This window comes from Thamnophis sirtalis, unplaced genomic scaffold, assembly GCF_051295495.1.
Source record: "Thamnophis sirtalis isolate CommonGarterSnake01/CBP01778 unplaced genomic scaffold, rThaSir2_p1.2 scaffold_7, whole genome shotgun sequence".
Taxonomy (NCBI): Eukaryota; Metazoa; Chordata; class Lepidosauria; order Squamata; family Natricidae; genus Thamnophis; species Thamnophis sirtalis.
Window position 1 is genome coordinate 26,338,538 of NW_028261387.1, and position 19,844 is coordinate 26,358,381.

At 37.0% G+C, this 19,844-nt stretch overlaps 1 protein-coding gene and 1 long non-coding RNA gene across 3 annotated transcripts; one reads left to right on the forward strand and one right to left on the reverse strand.

Annotated features, from left to right (window-relative positions):
• Nucleotides 1-1,652: 1,652 nt before the first annotated feature.
• Nucleotides 1,653-13,449, reverse strand: USP1 (ubiquitin specific peptidase 1). 2 transcript variants are annotated; one of them, XM_014058031.2, is made up of 9 exons: nt 13,257-13,449; nt 12,013-12,253; nt 10,939-11,062; nt 8,124-8,219; nt 7,304-7,464; nt 6,142-6,833; nt 5,103-5,267; nt 4,001-4,202; nt 1,653-2,722 (listed from the first exon to the last, which is right to left on the reverse strand). In XM_014058031.2, the coding sequence occupies exons 2-9, from the start codon at nt 12,183-12,185 to the stop codon at nt 2,005-2,007; spliced, it is 2,331 nt and encodes a 776-aa protein (XP_013913506.2). In that variant the 5' UTR covers nt 12,186-12,253; nt 13,257-13,449; the 3' UTR covers nt 1,653-2,004. The 2 variants fall into 2 exon arrangements, with proteins under 2 accessions (XP_013913506.2, XP_087575700.1); XM_087719574.1 differs by lacking the exon at nt 13,257-13,449 and adding an exon at nt 12,785-12,962.
• On the forward strand, nt 2,716-3,704 carry LOC148044575 (uncharacterized). Its single transcript, XR_015697261.1, has 2 exons — nt 2,716-3,158; nt 3,258-3,704. It is a non-coding gene; the product is annotated as an uncharacterized LOC148044575 (long non-coding RNA).
• Nucleotides 13,450-19,844: the final 6,395 nt, after the last annotated feature.

Here is a 19,844-nt window from a genome sequence, read left to right on the forward strand (position 1 = left end):
GAGCGCAGGAGGGAGAGGTAGGATAGGAAGAAAGGTAGTGACTTTAGAAATTTAAAGAAATCCAGAGTCACGAAATAGCTCCTTTTAGGCCGAAGACGGAGGTTAATCTGGGGAGTCAGAAGGAGGAGCAGAGAGTGTCCTCAGATTTACCTCAGTCTCCAGGCAATTGGGCCGTAACAATACCCTATCAGTGACTCCTCCCACGCCCCACCTTGGAGACTAATGGAAATTCTCACCCTCTTTTAGATAAATTGTCTCCAACATTCTGTTGAATTGGAAAAGAACAAAAAGGCAAATATAATTATCTCCATCAAGTTTTACAATAAGAGTTCTATTACCAACATGATCTACCACTGGAATTTGATGACAAATTCTTATCAAATTCAAAAAGTGGTTAAGAAACCCAAATCACAGGTTTGGCAACTTTTAACAGCCTCATCTATTGGGGCATGTCTTTGCCCACTGTTTTGAATGCAAAGCCCTTTATTTTTGCCATACAAACGCATTCCATAAAACAAATAAGAAAAATTGTTCCCTAATATCAATAGGGACATGGTGGCTCAGTGGCTAAGATGCTGAGCTTGTCGATCAGAAAAGTCGGCAGTTCTGCTGTTCAAATCCCTAGTGCCAGATAACAGAGTGAGCTCCTGTTACTTGTCCCAGTTTCTGCCAACCTAGCAGTTCACAAGCATGTAAAAATGCAAGTAGAAAAATAGGAACCATCTTTGTGGAAAGGTAACAGCTTTCCTTGGCCTTTGGCGTTTAGTCATGCCATCCATGACCTGAGACATCTTCAGACAGCGCTGGCTCTTTGGCTTTGTAACGGAGATGAGCACCGCCCCCTAGAGTCGGGAACGACTAGCACATATGTGCAAGCGGAACCTTTACCTTAATATCAATAACTGCGGATGCGGACATGGTTAGAACACTGGGTTGACAATTTGCAAGCCCATGTTCAAAGCCTGAGTGCTGCTGTGTTACGGGTGAGCTCCTGTCATTCATTCCAGGTCCTCCTGACCTAGCTGTTTGAAAGTGTGAATATGGGTAAATAAATAGTTATCACTTAAATGGGCTCATTAATGAGGACATAAAAGGAGCCCCCAACTGGGCATCACCCCAAGCAATAGTAATGTCACTGTCTGATCCTTTCACCTCAGTGCTTCCAACACTGACGTATAGTACCATTTGCAGGAGAAGCTCACATATAATGTAGCAGAATTTTGTTACTTTTAGAGAAATTGGTTTCTCTAATCTTGGTTATTTAGGTAATCAACCAGTGAATGTCTTTATAAAACTGACAATACAAAAGAAGCTAGTCTGTGGTTTCTATAGCATCTGAATCAAAGGGGCAATATCGGGTTTCCTATGGCATTTTCCTATATTTCCCTTCCAAAACAGCTGTGGAGAGAACATTAAATAATAAAATCAATTTAAAGCATGCCATCACTAACCATTAACTATGATCAAATAACTCACTTAAAATCACTGAAACAGAAATATTGTAATATCCATAATATACATTAGCTGTAGTGAAAAAGATATGAGCATCTTGTTTCAACCTTAATTAGAACACTTATAAAATGTTCATGGGATAGAGCAAGAACATGTTAAGAATGTGAGGTTTTTAAATGTGGAATGAAATCTCAAATCATAGTTTCCTTTTTTTTAATAAAAAGCATGTTTCTTTTATCATCAGCTACAAATTTTTGCAAGATTGTGAATACATGCAACTTTATTTTTAAAAAATAATATATTTACTGTACAAGTAGTGCGATGAAGCTGGAATCATTGTTATATAGTGCTTGCTCTTAAGACATTTCTTATTAAACAGAATATATACAGACTTGTATTCTAAAGCAATTTGTATAACATCTACAAATTGAATTATTCTCTTTAAAAACACATCTGCCCATTTTTATAGAATAAAAATAATTGTAACATGTATCTACAAAATTCCCATTGTATGGTTTTCAAAAACTATCATTTGCATATCAAAATACAATGTCACTCTACAATTTTCTTATAAAACAGCAGATAAGGAGTAGATGTAGATGATGAAATTGGAGACAACAAATTAAGAAAATCTCTTTCCTCTATAAGTTTAACCTCTGAATCATCAAAAAGTAGCCACTTGTCTTTATACTGTTTTAGGGAATGCTTTACATGTGCTGCTTCATTGTCTAGTCCAGTGGACATAGTGCCGGTTTGTTCACACTCTTCAAATGCCATGATTGCTTTAGGACAGTTACATTTGGCATTTCTTGCTTCATCCATCATATGAGCGATTTTCTCAGAATGGGCTACTTTGTTATTTGGCAAATCACAGTTGGACTTGCTTTTCTGTCCGCCCAGAAGACCCACAGCTTCCATGTTCTTTTTGTTCAGTCCTTTGTTAGGTTGAGTGATTTCTCCAACTGTAAAAGAGACCTCACCATCATCATAGTCCTCAGTGACAGCTTCTTGTTCATTTAGCGGCTCTGGGCAAAATTTACAAAGAACATCACTGCTGAAATTATCACTGTCTATTTGCAAGCTGTCAAGATCTGTGAGTTTCACTGAGGCTGTGTAGTGGCCGCTGCTGATAGTAATACCACTGTGCATTACTATGGCAAATAATCCATAGATTTCATTGGCTGGGTTTATGCTCCAGTCATCCAAGGACAGTTTGAGAGGTGTCTGTAAAGGTGTATTTATTTTGGAGAGTCCACCGTAAGAATCAAACCTTTTGGAGAAGATGATAACATGTAAAGTTAATTCAATTATTTTTAAGATGTAAACAAATATTTTGATTATATTTTAAAATTAACCTCATACTATATTTTATGCTTTTTCTCTATGATTGTCAGCCAAAAGGATGGCAAGAATTTTTTCGCAACAGATAGACTCACTGTTGCTGACTTTGAGATCTATCAAATCAAATCCATGATTAAGAACTTCTTGGTTTTAATTGCTTTATCTTTGTATGCTACTATGTAAGGCATTCTTCTGGCTATGTCTTAAAAAGTCCACTAGACTGGTATCACCTTTACAAAAGGTTGGCCTTAAGGATTTGTGAACTTTTTTTCGCCAGATACGAATAGTACAAAAGAGCAGAGCCCAATTATCTTATGTCTTACAGCCACATAGATCTTTCAAGCATTCATAATAAGCAATCAAAGGTAAGAATCTTATTTGATCAACCATATTTCAAATATACTCATTAAAGATGCTACATATATTCAAGTAAGTAATCTTTAAATTCTACTTAATTTTTCCAGCATACTGCTGAAATTATGTACTCAAGAATATACCACTACAAATGGACAAATGTTCTTCACCTGTAAAGCGCAATCTGATCTATTTGTAGAAGCTAAAAAACTATTTTTAGATGTCTTTCTAATTACATAATTTGGGAAAAGTTATGAGCATGTGGATATTCCATGATCACAGATTTCCCACTGAATAAAGAACATAATCAAATACAGGTTTACAGGTAAACATGCATGACTACTGGGAGCAAATGGCCTTTTATTTTTATTTATTTTCAAAGGGAGGTGTGTGTCTCTGTGTGCAAGCATACTCATTCAGGTTGTACTAATCATTTAATTTATATGGCTGCCCATTTAACATCATGATGCACAACTTTAGCTAGCACTTTTCTGCTAAGCCATCAAGGGTGATGAGTAAGAGTAAAATAGGATAGAGAGAAAGAAAATTCATTTGAATAATTGTACCAAACTTTTAAATCATACTATCAAACAAATATGTACTTATATGCAGAATTATCTTAAAATAAAAATCAGAGAGCAGAGCTTACATATAGAATAAAACCTTAAAATTTATCCCTCCATAAAATAATTTATGGAACCCTATTTTTCATTCAGTGTTTATTAAACATAAATACTAATTAACATCTGAATAACGTTTCATAGAAAACTATTTTCATTTTATCATTTGTCTACATTTTAATTGGCTTCTAGTAATTCAGATTTTTTTCATACTATTTATGCCCTATACTCACTCTAAGCCATTTGCAGCAAAGCACTTCAGGTGAATTGTTATAACTTCTGGCATTTTATCAAATAAAAGACTGCGTTCTGCTTCTGTGTAATGGAGACAATTTTCACAAAAATATTTATCTTCTCCCACAATCCTTTCTATGGAAGCAAACTGTGAAATTGCCCATTTCAAAGTCTTTACTTCCGTTTTGGGCTCTGGGGAAACTGTAAAAGATAATATTAATTCAATATTTAATACTGTTGTTCTGCAAGCATAGAGAAATTGCTATTAATTACAGTAGTAGTAAAAATTGTAAAAACAAATTACTTGTAAGAGCATAAGAATAACAATGTTAAGTACAAACATTGGGTCTTATATTTTGGTCTTATCTCAGAATTTCCAGGTCAAGTTTCTGTCCTCACCATATTAATATTGAATCAAAGAATGCCATAATTTAAGATAGGCAGGAATCAATAACGACCATTATGTATTACACCCTCACTGCATTGGCAGCATTAATATAGACACTTTAACTACATATATAGTCAGATTTTAAAAAAATATGAGAGGGCAAAAAAGAGGAAAACATTTTGCTACTGAGAAACTGTCATACATTTGGGTCAAATCCTATTCAGATTTCCCCTCTCCTAGTGTACTGGAGGGGGGGATTCCTAAAAATTCTCTCCTGAACTGAGCAATGCATACAACATTCCAGTAATATGTGTTTGTCATAAGCATAAAAGATAGAATTATGTATTTTCCTTTATGGTGTAATACAATAGAATAGGATATTTAAAAGTAAAGACAAAAACTCAAATTGAACAAAGACTCAGATTGCTTAAATACATTATCTCATAGACAATGAGCATGACCAAAATATTTAGGACAAAAAAATAGTAGTAGTTCTAGAACTTATGACATCAATGCCATTTATTGAATTTTCCTCCCAAAAGGTGCAAAGTAATCCCATAACAATCATTGTGCTTCACTGAAGAAAGCAAGATAATCTAAACTACTTTTCATTCAGTGTCCATTGAATACTCTTTAGTAACACTTGCTATCCAATAAGGTTCTACTATAAATCATGAACATGTAGCTATCTTTACTTTGGAGGTTCTACTTACTTTCAGCATTTTCCTCTACTTTTAAGATCTCATCTTTTTGAACAGGTACACTGATATCTTGAAAATCTTCTCTTCTCTCAGTAAAGCACTCACACTCTAAACATCGGGTTCGTAAGACCAATTGACCTTGGAAGAGTCTCTCCACTAAATTGAAGATAGCCAATTCTGTAAAAACAAAAAGAAAAAAAAATCCAGATTCAGTGAAATACTTTCAGTGGATTGTTTACAAAACAGATCCTGATTATGTTTTTTTAATAAATTCCTTAATATTTTATCAATGAGTTGGAGTAACTGAAGTAAAAAGGAGAATGATTGAAGCAGAACAGTTGAAAGTTCTATTTATGTTGGTGGAGCATACACATGGAAAGATTAACCATGTTTGAGATACTCATAGGAAAACTGCATCTCACTTGGAGGTACATGTGCAGAGATAAGAAAACTAGATACATGGTTTACCATATTTTTCAGAATATAAGATGCACAAGATTTTGAAGAGGATTTTTTTTTAAATAAAAGTTTTTGTACTTTACAAACCTCCCAAAAAAGGCCCAGTTCCCCCCTCTTCCCAAAAAGGGCATGAATAGCCCTTAGGCAGCTTGTAGAGTGCTCTGGAGGGGGGGGGGGGGCAAAAATGAGCAAAAAAAAAAAAAAGGCATTGATAGCCTTTAGGAGGCTTATAGAGTGCTCCTAAGTGCTGGGGGGGGGCAAAACAGCCCATTTTTTACTCATTTCTGCCCTCCCCAGCCCCCAGGAGCTCTCTGAAAGCCTCCTACAAGCTATGCATGGCCATTTTGGTGAAGGGGGGCGGAGTTTCGGGAGGCAAAAAATGCTGTATCCAGTGTATAAGATTTTCACCCTCTTTTGAGGGAAAAAGGTGCATCTTATACGCCGAAAAATATGGTACTTAGCATTTTCTTATAGCTAATAATCAGTACAAACTTTTACTATTAAATTTGATGGCACAGAAGGATATTCAGATCATTAGGAACAGCAAAGTTGGTAAAATTCCCACTCTCCCATGTAATGGGTATAGGCTAACCTTGACTAAAGCATTCAATTCTTCCACCAACTGTAGTTTTCATAGGTGAGGAATCACAACATTCTCCACTTGATTTGCTATCGTGTTCATACTTGAGGGAACTGTCTGTAAATTCACAGTTGTTAATGTCTTTAACTGGATCTTTGGACACTAAATTAGTTTTCAGTTTTCCCAGACTACAAAATTTAGATAAAATGCTAGGCTGGTCATTGGAAGATTTTAACCAATTTAATCTAAGTCTTGATTTTTTATGTACTGGTTTTGTATTTTCATTTTCAACAGACTGTTTAATGATAGCTTCAGTTTGATTTTCTACTTTTTCTTCTAAAGCTTTTCTTTTTGACCGAGTCTGTCTCAAATTTTCTTCTATTCCGTTTTTCTCTTTGGAGACTTTAGATTTTTTCTTTTCATTGCCATCTTCCATAACATTTTTCCTCTTTGCATTTTCTTTTGTTTTGTTTTCATAATTCTTTATAGTTTGGCTTTGGAGCACACTGTTATCTTCCTCAAAGTTAGTGACATTGGCATCCAAATTAGACTTTTTTTTCAGTTGAATTGTAGGCTCCTCCAGTGATTTCTGTCGTAGTTCCTCCTTTAAGAGCTGACAAGTTCCTTGAATATGTCCTAATATACATTGTAATACTTCTTGAGCATCATGCTGCAAATATCCTTCATACATGGGATTTAGCTCCCTATAAGTGCATGAGAAAAAAAATACATTCAATTAACTTAAATCTAATAGCAATTATAAAACCTGTACAAGGATATATATGAGCCTAAGCAAGCTTAGTAATCATTTTCCAAGGCATACAAGAACTGTAATTTAATTATAATAATATAGAGATTGTAGCTCAAACTAAGTTTCATTTAGAATTATAATTATACATGCATTAATTTATAAAAACCCTGCCTAAACCAACTTACTATTAATTTTAATCATTAATATTTATACCATTGAGATCACACAAAGAGCAAATTCTAAACTGATCATTGAGTTACATTATTATTAAAACTAATAATTTGCCAGAAATTTTCTATACCCTTAATATAAACAATATAACACTGTATGTCCTTAATACAAATAATACAGTACTGCTTACAGAAGGCTATTTCAATATAGGCAGTTTCTTATATTTGGAAACATTCTAAAAACATCATTTACCTAAGTGTATTTAGTAGTCTTCTTGGTTGAGTAGCAAGTTCATCTGTGTATTTATCTGGATTTAAGAGAAAGCTTGCCTGAAGCTGTTCAACTGAAACAATCAAAGTATGTAAGCTGCATACCAATTCATAACTTCCAAAAGAATGTTCTTTAGTAGTTTCCTATAAAGACAGAAAATTGTTTGCTTTACAAACTTACTTTACTCTAGTTTGTTATTTGACAATGTAGTCTTTTTGTAGGTGTAACTTTTGTTACTGTAACATTCATGTAACCAAAAGTTACTTTTTGCACAAAGAATACAGTACAGCAGATTTAAGACATAAATCTCTGAGGGGGGGAAGGTATTTAAAAAATGGAGTAAATCAGCCTTTCAATCAATGTTAAATGCACATTTATATAAGCAGGGCTACCTGCAGGCCTGTATCTAGAGTCAGGCCAGCCGCTTTGATCCTGCCAGGAGAAGCAACTGGCTATCCACCATTTTCTGGATGAGAGGGGACTGAACATGTTTCAGATTAAACATCTGGAATGGTCTGCAAAAATATGCATTTGGCTGCAAAACTACTGCCTTCCAGAAGCTTCTGAACAGAGTTTTCCATTTGGGGACTGATGCCAGTATGTATGGTTTTCAATTTTTCAATTAATTTTTATGGTTATGCATTGTTTTTTCATGAGATGAGCCACAAAGAACCTGCATATTATTGCATCAGGATAAGTGACAAATTATCCTGATAATAAACTCATTCTTTTAAAAACCTGTTTCAACATCATTCTGAATTCTCTAAAGGCAGTTTATGATATATGTAATAGTGGATCTCACCTTATCGATTTCATCTTTTAAACTTTCCTTCCTTTTTGAAATTATATTAAACAATTGTTTCACTCCTGTTTTAAAGCCAGGACAAAAATAGAGCACCTAAAATTAGAATTAAAAAACACATTATATGAAAAATAAATGTAATATGCATTTTAGTTAAACATGGGGCCAGAAATTGTATTTAAACTCACAATCACCAAATGACCCTGAATTACATGCTACTTTTTACCTAATATCTTAAAGGTGTAAACTGACATTACCATTACATATACGCTGTGCAAAGGTTTTAGGCAGGCGTGAAAAAATGCTGTAAACAAAGAATGCTTTCAGACATATAAATAATTGTTTATTTTTGTCAATTTTCAAAATGCAAAGTGAGCGAACAAAAGAAAAATCTAAATCAAATCAATATTTGGTGTGACCACCCTTTGCCTTCAAAACAGCATCAATTCTCATAGGTACACTTGGACAAAGTCAGGGATTTTGCAGGATTATAGTTAGGTGTACGATCAACCAATTATACCAAACAGGTGCTAATGATCATCAATGTCACACGCAGGTTGAAACCCAGTCATGAACTGAAACAGAAACAGCTGTGTAGGAGGCTTAAAACTGGGTGAGGAACAGCCAAACTCTGCTACCAAGGTGAGGTTGTGAAAGACAGTTTCATGTCATGGCAAGATTGAGCACAGCAACAAGACACAAGGTAGTTATACTGCACCAACAAGGTCTCTCCCAGAAAAAGATTTCAAAGCAGACTGGAGTTTCAAAATGTGCTGTTCAAGCTCTTTTGAAGAAGCATAAAGAAACGGGCAACGTTGAAAATTGTAGACGCAATGGTCGGCCAAGAAACCTTAGTGCAGCAGATGAAAGACACATCAAGCTTATTACCATCCAAAATCTGAAGATGTCCAGCAATGCCATCAGCTCAGAACTGGCAGAAACCAGTGGGACGTACACCCATCTACTGTCCGGAGAATTCTGGCCAATAGTGGTCTTCATGGAAGAGTTGCAGCCAAAAAGCCATACCTCCAACTTGGGAACAAGGCCAAGTGACTAAAGTATGCATGAAAACATAGGGAACTGAGGTGCAGAAAAATGGCAGCAGGTGCTCTGGACTGATGAGTCAAAATTTGAAATATTTAGCTGTAGCAGAAGGCAGTTTGTTTGTTGAAGGGCTGGAGAGCGGTACAATAATGAGTGTCTGCAGGCAACAGTGAAGCATGGTGGAGGTTCCTTGAACGTTTGGGGCTGCATTTCTGCAAATGGAGTTGGAGATTTGGTCAAGATTAATGATGTTCTCAATGCTGAAAAATACAGGCAGATACTTATTCATCATGCAATACCATCAGGGAGGCGTATTTATTCTGCAGCAGGACAACGACCCCAAGCATACAGCCAAAGTCATTAAGAACTATCTTCAGTGTAAAGATGAACAAGTACTGGAAGTGATGGAATGGTCCCCACAGAGTCCTGATCTCTCTGGGATTACATGAAGAGACAGAAGGATGTGAGAAAGCCTACATCCACAGAAGATCTGTGGTTAGTTCTCCAAGAGGTTTGGAACAACCTACCAGCTGAGTTCCTTCAAAAACTGTGTGCAAGTGTACCTAGAAGAATTGCTGCTGTTTTGAAGGCAAAGGGTGGTCACTCCAAATATTGATTTGATTTAGATTTTTCTTTTGTTCGCTCACTTTGCATTTTGAAAATTGATAAAAATAAACAATCATTATTTATATTTCTGAAAGCATTCTTTGTTTACAGCATTTTTTCACACCTGCCTACAACTTTTGCACAGTATTTATGTCTCTGATGACATAGCTTCATTCTGTTACTGAACTTTTTTATAACACTGAATAAAGATGTGTGATCAGCTACTTATTTTTTAAAAAAACAGACAAGATAGTACTTATATAATTATTTGTATAGCATGAACAGGAAAGTCATATTCAACCAAGAAGCTGAAAATGCTGTTTCTGTGTTTTGGAGTGATGAGGTTTTGATTTCAAATCTGGGGAGGATATGCATATCTGCATATTTGGGAAGAAGAGGTATGGTTGTTTTTTTTTATATTTATTTAGGGGTTTCTTAAACTGAGTATGCTTTACTTTTTTTGGTATGGTATTTTTATTGGATAATCTTTAGTTTTCTTTAAAATTGTGCTTATGTGTTGCTCTAATGTGTAGGAGGGTTTCAGCTTCTTCACATTTACATTGGGGGAAAGGAGTTATATAATTATCTATGTTTAATATGTCAAGTTCAAGTCTGTGAAACAGATAAGATATGTGGGTTTTGTATTTAGAGGTCAGATATCTAAGCTAAGAGAGGGAGAGGCGTTGGAAGAGAATTTAGAGTTAGTAAAAAGTGAATGAGTACTTCCTTTTCCTTGTGCAAAAGGAAAAGAACAGTAATGTGGTTACAAAAAAGTTTGAATGAGGACAGCCCAGAAAGTATTTATATGCAAATTATGGGTGATCAGCATGGAAAATATTCAGTTTGCTTTATAATTGTTTTAATATTTCTACTTGTAAGAGATAAAGCACATTAAACTTTGAAATAGCTAAATGTCTCTAGGACATATACATTACAAAGCATTTTTTCTGGGTAAAAATCAAGCTCTAAAAAGATACTTTAAAAAGACAGTTTATCAGTATTAGTATCATGACAATGGATGTTTACAAGAAAACAAAGTTTAAATAAAAATACAGAAATATTAACTTCATGTGTGCTTTTTAAAAACCAATCTGCTTCATCCAATAAGGTACAAAAACAAAAAACATTAAATTTCTAAAACCTAAAAACCTAATCTAAAATTTACCTGAAGTATACTGTTAAGATAACAAGTGTTTCCAAGATTGTTCAAGCCCACAAAAGGTAGCATTTTGTCTTTTTTATCACAACAGGCAGGTGAAAGAGGTTGTGCTGCAGGAACTATTTGATCACTAGTATATACAAAAAAAATCAATTTCAAAATACATATGAAAAATGTAGCATGCATTTTAATAATATTATCCTATATATAACATTCCAGAAGACACACAAACTTTAATGAATGCCAAAATAACTACATGGATGTTTACAACAGTTATATGAGTTTAGATTCTAAACAATTATGAGTTGTATTTAAGGTAAAGTTACAGTACAGCAATTATGATTTAAAAAATTAATATACTCTTTTCATATTTACAAAATCAACTCAACAGATTATATTCTATATTAATATTATTTATAATACACTGCAAACTAGTCTTTGAAGGAAGGCATTTTTTTATATCTAAACTGATGACAAAGCTAAAAAAGGAAAGGCTTATTTGCATAAATCAGATAGGTAATCTATTGGAGGCCCAGGGCTGAATTTAACATTTATTAGGTGATCAAGGGCTACATTGAATGGATGATGATGAAAACTGGATGGAGTAAAGATTTAAAGATATGATTGGAATTTTCTTGGGATTTGCATGTGCTGAGCATATTTATAGCTTTCACTGGCTTTTTTTAGTACTTCTCACCTCAAAACACCAGGAAAACTGTATTTGTTTATAGCAACTGAAGTCATGGGGCCTTTGGAAGCCATAAAAAGGAAACACTGGGACCACAAATTATCTATCCTGCTGTAAGGGAAATAAATATTCAAGAAGCTAATATCTTTCAAGAAATCCAAAAATACCAGCTTAGTGGTATTTTTCATGAATTTCATGACACTGTCTTGTTCCAACTCCTCCTTGCATGGTATCATAAATTGATTGCTCCTGTCCAGATCGGAAAAACCTACATTTGTATGCTTAAAATCCTCTTCTGTATACTCTCACTGTCATTTAAGTATGCAATGAAGTAACTTTTTTACAAAATGCTTTCCAACTTTTTTGCTCTATTGTTAAACTGAAAAGCTTACATTTCAGAAGACTCATATTCTGAAGCCTTTTGTTCATTTTCTGCCGATTCTACAAAATCCAGTGCTCGTTTTGTTTCCCTTTTCTGGAAAAACTTCAATGACAGCCGGCTTTTTGTTGTGGCTGGCGGATCTCTTGAAAGTCCGTGGCTGTCACTGGGCAGCACGCCAGGCATTTTTTCCCCTCCCTCAGCAAAGCGTTGAGGAACTCATGAAAGGGAACTGTAACCTGTTGAAGTTACTCCTGTTGAAGCACACAAAAGACGTTTGTTGCATTTTGTTAAGTGGTACCCGTAGGGCAAGCAGGCTGATAAATACGGTAGCAGCTGCACTTTTATCAAGGCGTCATAGATCAAGACGGCTTTAGGGGCATTGTGGGAGTTCGAGTCCTCACATTTTATATCATTATAAGAATAGGAATAGAATTCCTTATTGGCCAAGGGCAATTGGACACACAAGGAATTTGTTTTTTGTGCCTATGCTCTCAATGTACATAAAAAGACAAGATACATTCCTCAAGAATAAGGACACTTAATGATAATCATAGGGTACAAATAAGCAATCACGAAATAATCAATATCAACATAAATCGTAAGGATACAAGCAACAAAGTTACAGTTCTGCAGTGATAAGATGATGGGTGATAGGAACTATGAGAAGAACATTTTATAGTCGTTAATCTAGAGAAACGCATCTCGGGCCCTACTTTTTTGGGGGAAATCAGCTCAAGGACGCGCTTTGAAATCGGTGCAATTAATAGTTGCTCCCAACTCACCAACGGGGCAATGTTGCCACCCCCGCCGCCTCAAGACCGCTTCAGCCGGACTCTACCCAGTTCCCTCCACCACCACGCCTGACGCCTGCTTCCCACACACGAACAGGGCGCAAACCCGAAAGTCAACCCCCTTCGTCTTCGGCAGGGCTTCACCCAACGACCACCCAGACCAGCGGATCCCCACCGCATCCTTTCCAAGGACGGCCACCCCGCCGCTCTCATCGGTGGGAGAAGACCGTTCCTCTCAGCCTAGCGAGCATCAACGTCCTCCGAAAGCAGGAGGATCCCCCCCTTCATCGCTCCAAGGTATTAAAGTTCAGCCCTTGGAGGGGAGGAAGGACGACGAGGTTAAGTTTCTAGCCCTCAAGGATGGCGGTTTACATAGCCCCCAGGCCGGGTTTCTGCCCAGCCGGCGGCGCTAACTCCCGCGCTTCCTCCTTTCGCTCATCTGGCCGCGGCCGCATTTCCTCACCCGCTACATCTTGCCGTTCTGCGCGCTCCCAAAAGGGTAAAACGTGCGGGGTGGTGGTGGAGGGGGAAGAGATAAGAGAGAAACGGAGGTCACCAATATTTGGATCAATCCAAACTCAGTCGCCCCCCGCACCGAGAAACTTGGCGCGTTTTGACTCTCTTCCAGGACCCCTTCTTTCGCCCGCGTTTCTCGCGCCGGGGGCCTCCGCCCCTCCTCGCGAATGCCTGTTTAAAAATGACGTTTCCTCAAACCTCCGAGGTGGAAGGCGGTGAAAACGGGAGCGAACGACCTCCTTCGCTTATTTAGGGATGGGCTCCGTTTCTGACCGAGCGCGGGGGAGTAATAAAAAAGCACCCCTTTCCGGTCTGTCCGGTCAGGCACATAGCCTGGAAGCCTAAAAAGGGTCCTAGGTGAAGCGCGCGTGCGGCTGTAGAGGCCTGGTTGGAAAGGCTCAAATCCAACGACGTAGAAGGTGGGTGTAAGCGAGCGTAAGTAGATGCGAATAATTCCGCTCAGGCCCCGCCCACATTGGATTGCTCGGGGGGGGGGGGGCTGCCGCGCATTTGAACACGGCCATCTAACGGTTGATGGAAGGAGGAGGCCCCGCGAAGGGATGGTTTTAAAAGGGAAGGGAGAGGGGGGGATTATTGGCGCACTTGACCTCGCTATTAAAATCCAGAAGAACCGGCCAGTTTCTCTTTCCGCTGAGTTGCAAACGGTGTTTGAGAAAGGACGGTTAATGTAAACGCGTTGGGCTCGAAGGGAAAGAGAAGAGAGAAATAAAGTCACTTGTAGTAATCGCCTGATTTTTTCCCCTCAGCGAGATACTAGAAAGGCAGTTTGTGCCTCTCAAGTATCTCCTGCCTTTATTATTTTTACAAATGCAAGTAGTCCTCGACTTACAAAAAGTGACCGTTCAAAGTTACAACGGCACTAAAAAATATGATCTAACCATTTTTCACAGTTAGATCCTTGCAGCATCCCCATAATGCTGTGATTAAAATTCAGATGACTGGCAAGTGGTTCATGCTGTGTCCCAAGGTGACGTGATCACCTTTTGCAACCTTCCGACAAACAAAAGCCAAAGGGGAAACCAGATTCACTTAACAGCTGGGTTACTAACCTATCAACTGCTGTGATTCACTTAACAACTGCAGCAAGAAAGCTCATAAAATGGGGTAAAATTCATTTAACAAAAGTCTCACTTAACAAATGTTGGGATCAGTTGGGATTGTAAATCAAGGATTACCTATAACTCAAGGCGGGGAAAATATTTAACACACCTTCCTCCTGTTTTCCTCACAACAGCAATCCTGTGAGGAGAGTTGGGCTAAAAGAGAGTGACTGGCCCAGGTCAAATAGGTTTTTTTAAAATTTTATTTCTTTTTAGTAGGGCTTGGAAATATAAAAATATCGATGTGGGTGGCAAAGACAATATGCTAAGGAGACAAGATGCCCATAGGCCTTTGCTAGATTTAGATTTTATTTGTTCCTGTGACAAAGCGAAGGAAAATTATAATCATCGGTAAAATCCCTTGATAAAAGTCAGCTATAGCAGTTTGTCAGGAGTCAGGCTGAACAACCTGGCACAGATTAAGCCAAATGTAATCAATTTAAGTTCTGTGAAGATACCGTAGTAGTTAAATAAGTAAATATTAGAAAATCAATAATAAATGGTGGGCTATATAATAAAACTGTTTCCTTCTGCTTGGTCTTTTCTACTGAATGACTGCTTATTAAGTATAAGTATAATCTTAATTGTCATTGTGTTTAAATAACAACGAAATTGGTTATTCCAAACCTTCCTAGTGCATTACGGTAGGTAGCATGCTGCAGTGGGAAGGGAAAGTGGCTGCCAAATCTATTATAAACTTTAGCAATCTTTAGTGCTAAAAGGATTAAAGTTTTACAGATTCTTGGGAGGTTGCAGCTACTATTGTATGGAACACCCTTGTCAAGAGGTGGTTGAGATTGTTTGCTTATTTCCTCTATATATTTGCTTATCCTATCTATGTGACAAGTGGGATGATCTGTTCCAAGAAAGTAAGCAAGCAAAAACCAAATGTAAACAATTATTTTTATTGCCATCTAGTGATAGCCCATTATTGGAAGCCCTATACATCAATAAGATCCTTTATCTTCACATTAATAGGACACTGTTACACATCTTTCAAATGCATGTTTATATGGTCAACTTGTTTATTTTGCTGCAAGAGGTAAAGGCAGACAGCATCTTTGTGCGAAGATCATGAACACTTGTGTTCTAATCTAACCAACTAAATTACTATAAATCCAAACTAGTTATTAATAAAAAGTAACATTATAATAGATACATAGGTAATAAATTTTGAAACAATATTTAGCTGCCTGAGGGTCATCTTGATCTTTCTTCACTTTTTAATGTGAACATGGAGAGAAAGGTTACAAAGTTAATCTAGTATCAACATGAGAAAAAGGGCTTATATGTTAAATTATATTCAGTGTACTTTTTAAGTTACTTTTTCTAGAAGCGGGAAGGGAGACATTGGGGAATCTTACCAAGACATATATGCAGCTAGAAGTGTGAGTTTGATTTTAAAATGTGCCTTCAAAGCAACTAACCAATCTTCTGGTGATATTGCTGTATTAATATATTAATAGTATTATTAATATTAAGGAGCAATATATTAATGCTCATGTTAATTTTTTCTTTGGGAAAAGAATTTTTTAAATAATATACCCTGATCTTTGCCTGTTTGAAAAGTTAACTTTTTAAAGCTTCCCTAAAGGAAGCAGGACCAAGGCCAAGTACCCTTGGAAGCAGAGGGTGATGATAAAAAATTAAGAACCTTCTTACTAACATTTTATCGAAGGGCAACAAAGAAGGCATGCTCTGAGTCCCATAGCATGGGCCTTTTTAGTTGATAAGGTCCAGATCATGCCTACCCTGACCCTATATGACAGACAAAGGTAATTGGAACAAGTTTTATAGATAGCTCAGGTCCTAACCCAGATAAGGGAGAGGAAAAAAAGTTCTGTTTTATTTAGGGAAGAAAAGGAAATGTGCGTGTTAATTCCTTATTAGCAGAACTCTGAAATTGCATTAGGATTGCAGTGGTAGCCCTGTTCTTCCTTCTTGCTGCAGCCTGAAAATAAGAAATGTCTTACTGAGCTTTCCTGAATTATATTACAAATTTCTTAACATTAATCACTTTCCCACATGAAGAAAGCCCATTGGCTAGTCAGTTTCAATTATCCAGTTCTCCATGATCCAGCTAGCACAATAGCGGAGAGTCTGTATCTGTTTTCTTAGAGCTATTTCTTTCCTTGTGTCTCCCTCAGTGTATACAATCATATCTGCTTGAATTAGAATTAACTCGGTTAATTTTAAAATGGTCAAAGGCACACACATTTATAATTGGCAGCCATTGTATATTCATTTCTACATCTCATGTATTTAATATGTGAGATACTTAAATGATGTTTGTGAGGAAAGGTAGGTTAAACCAATCTCCAGACATTCAAGCGAATCCCCAAATTGCAGAATGAAGTTATGCCTCATTTGTGCTACAATGTCCACATTTGTAGATACTACATCTTTCCATTAGCTAATGTTCCAAAAGAAACAACAGTAAAGCAGAGAAAAACGAGCAATAGGCCTATACGAACCAGCAACAAATCCACAAATTTGGCTGCACAACAGAGACAGGTTATAACTCAAGATCCAGACCACTAATTTTGTAGATGTATTTTATGCTGATATACTGGGTGGGTAGCACTTTACACGGGTAATGGCTTAAATCAGCGGCCCCAACCTTTTGGACACCAAGGACCAGTTCCCTGGAGAGGTATTCTGCAGACTGGAGGGGATGTGGTTTTATGTGCTGCCTGCATCTCGTGGCTGGGACTTCACTTGCTTGCACAGCCCGGTTTCTGGCATGCTGCAGTCCAGTGGCGATCCACAGAACGGGGATTGGGGACCCCTGGCCTAAGTAATTCATCGATTACTGGTAATCCTTGACTTACAATCACAATTGAGCCGAACATTTCTGTTGCTAAGCAAGGCAGTTTTTACATGAGTTTTGCCCCATTTTACAGTCTTTTTTTGCCACAGTTTGGTAAATCACTGCAGTAGTTAAGTGAATCATGGTCATTAAGCAAATCTAACTTCTCTCATTGTCTTTGCTTGCTGGGAGCTGGCTGGAAAATTTACAAATGGTGATCACATGACTCCAGGACACTGCAACTCTCGTGCTAGTTGCCTAACACCCAGATTTTGATCACTTGACCTGGGGATGCTGCAATTGTTGTAAGTGTGAAAACTGGTCATAAATCACTTTTTTTCAGTGCTGTTGTAACTTTGAATGAATGGTTTCCCTGAAAATACGACCTCCCCGGATAATAAGCCAGAGGTGGGTTGCTCCTGGTTCAGCCTGGATCGGGTGAGCCGGTAGTGGCGGCAGCAGGAGGCTCCGCCCACCTCCCCAAAAATAAGACCTCCCCAAAATATTGCAACATAGCAGCAACCACGAGGTGACCAAATTCACCGCCTCCTGTACCTCAAAAATAATACCTTCCCCAAAATAAGGCCAAGCGCTTATTTTGGGGGTCAAAAGAAAATAAGACCCTGTCTTATTTTTGATGAAACATGGTACTTAACTGCTAGGACAACATGCAACTTCCTTGTGGCAAATACTCTTCAATTCCTTGGTGTTATTCCAGCTGTAAAGAAATGGAAACTTGTCAGCACATGAGGTGGCAACATTAGAAAGATAGTTAGCATTACTGTGACGTAGGTAAGAAAGTCAACTTAATAGAGAGGTTGGTCAATAAGGGGTGGGGTAATAACTGATATAAGCAATGCATGTGAATATTTACTTTAAATGTTAGTATAAAATTGTCCAAGGCAGGATTACTAGATAATTCAGACATTGACTTGTACTTTGCCATGTCAGAAAATGGAAGGGATGTCTTATAACAACAAAACACTGTCTGTGTTTGTACAGCATATTTCACTCATGGATAATTTAATCATGATTTATTATATCTATTTTTAAGCCTCACATGACAAACAGAACCATAATGTACTTACCTAATAATTGAATTTGCCCAGCATGCTGGCTACAATGTGGCTTCCTAATTCTGCATTTTGGAGATTTTTCTCAAATGAACAGTGGATGCTTTGGGCCAAATTTAGAGAATAGCACCCTTCTAAGTGGGACAGACAAATTATTGTGTTAAATTTTAAAAACACTTTCCTTTTATTTACCAGTCATTTCTGACTAAATTTACACTAAGAAACATCATCCAGAAAATTTTTTTATTTTTATATTTTTATATTTTTTGATAGAAACGTATTGAAGAGATAAAGATTGTGCTAGACTGGTGTACAGAACCACAAATTGACTGGCCAGATGTCAGTATAGTATCTTGTACAAACTAGTCCACATTGGTTAATAAATTAGCAATGATACATATATGATCACAGCCAGATGAGAGACTAAACTGTTGATGCCCAATCTCCACTAGGTGGTGCTCAGCTTGTATTTCAAATCAAACAAAAACGTATTGTTTATAGATGTCCCACTGTGTTTCATTTATTGTATTTTTTCTTCTAAATCCAGGATGGATATCCTAAACAATAACTACTGAAGTATACTGGTTCAGTAAATATATCTGGGTTTGTAGGCTTAGTGATGCTCTTTTAAAGCAATAAAGTCAGTAAAAAATGCTGTGAAATAGAATTTAAACTCAACTTTTTTGAAAGACCAAATTCAATTACCATTCTTTCTTGGAATTAACTATTTAGATATTTATTTAATTTATATTTAGCTCTGTCCTACTTGCATCTGCCAAAACTACTTAGCAATTAATAAAAATACAAACGTCTGTAAAGCCACAATAATCCATAAAATGTAATAATTATACTGAAAATGATTTTCCCCTTCAACACATTAAAATTACAATTTCATGACAGTATTTTAAGGGAGAACCCTGGAATTTCAGAGATCCACTTTAGATCTATGTAGATTTATGGTTTCTAAGAGAATCCCCAAACACTAGGTAGGCTGTTTTCAAGTAGTAGTTTGAGTAGGTCAGGAGTATCAATAATAATAATAATAATAATAATAATAATAATAATAATAATAACAACTCCGCCATTGCCGGTCCCAAGCCCGGATGAGAAAGGAGGAAGGTTGGGATCAGGTTGGCATCTGGTCCCGTAAAAAAACCCCCGCCAACCCATACAATATGGTGAAAAAAACAAATAAGAATTCCATACCGCATCGGTCGTCGCGCGGGTTAACAAGGGCCGCGGCGGATGTTGGGGTCCCTGGACATCCGTCGACAAGTGGGCTACAAGTGGACCAGCCAACAAAACGACAAAAATATAGTGCAGATGAAAACCGTGCCATAATGGCCTGTTACTACAACTCAGAGCCAGAAAAAAGAGGCTATTTAAAGCGAATGTATGAATTATGGAAACAACAATATCCAGATTCAAATGTTAGTGAACAACGACTAGCAGATCAAAGGCGATTTATTATACGGAATAAAGTGTTTAGTGAAGTTGAACATGAGGAAATTCAGGCAAATTGCAAAACCCAA

Bases quoted from the DNA above. Each gene is read 5' to 3' on its own strand.
- USP1 (XM_014058031.2), bottom strand. From the start codon at position 12,185: ATGCCTGGCGTGCTGCCCAGTGACAGCCACGGACTTTCAAGAGATCCG. The intron at 7,465-8,123 runs GTGAGATCCACT...CTGTCTTTATAG, and splicing joins TAAAAGATGAAATCGATAAG to GAAACTACTAAAGAACATTC. The intron at 6,834-7,303 runs GTAAATGATGTT...ATGCACTTATAG, and splicing joins AGACTACTAAATACACTTAG to GGAGCTAAATCCCATGTATG.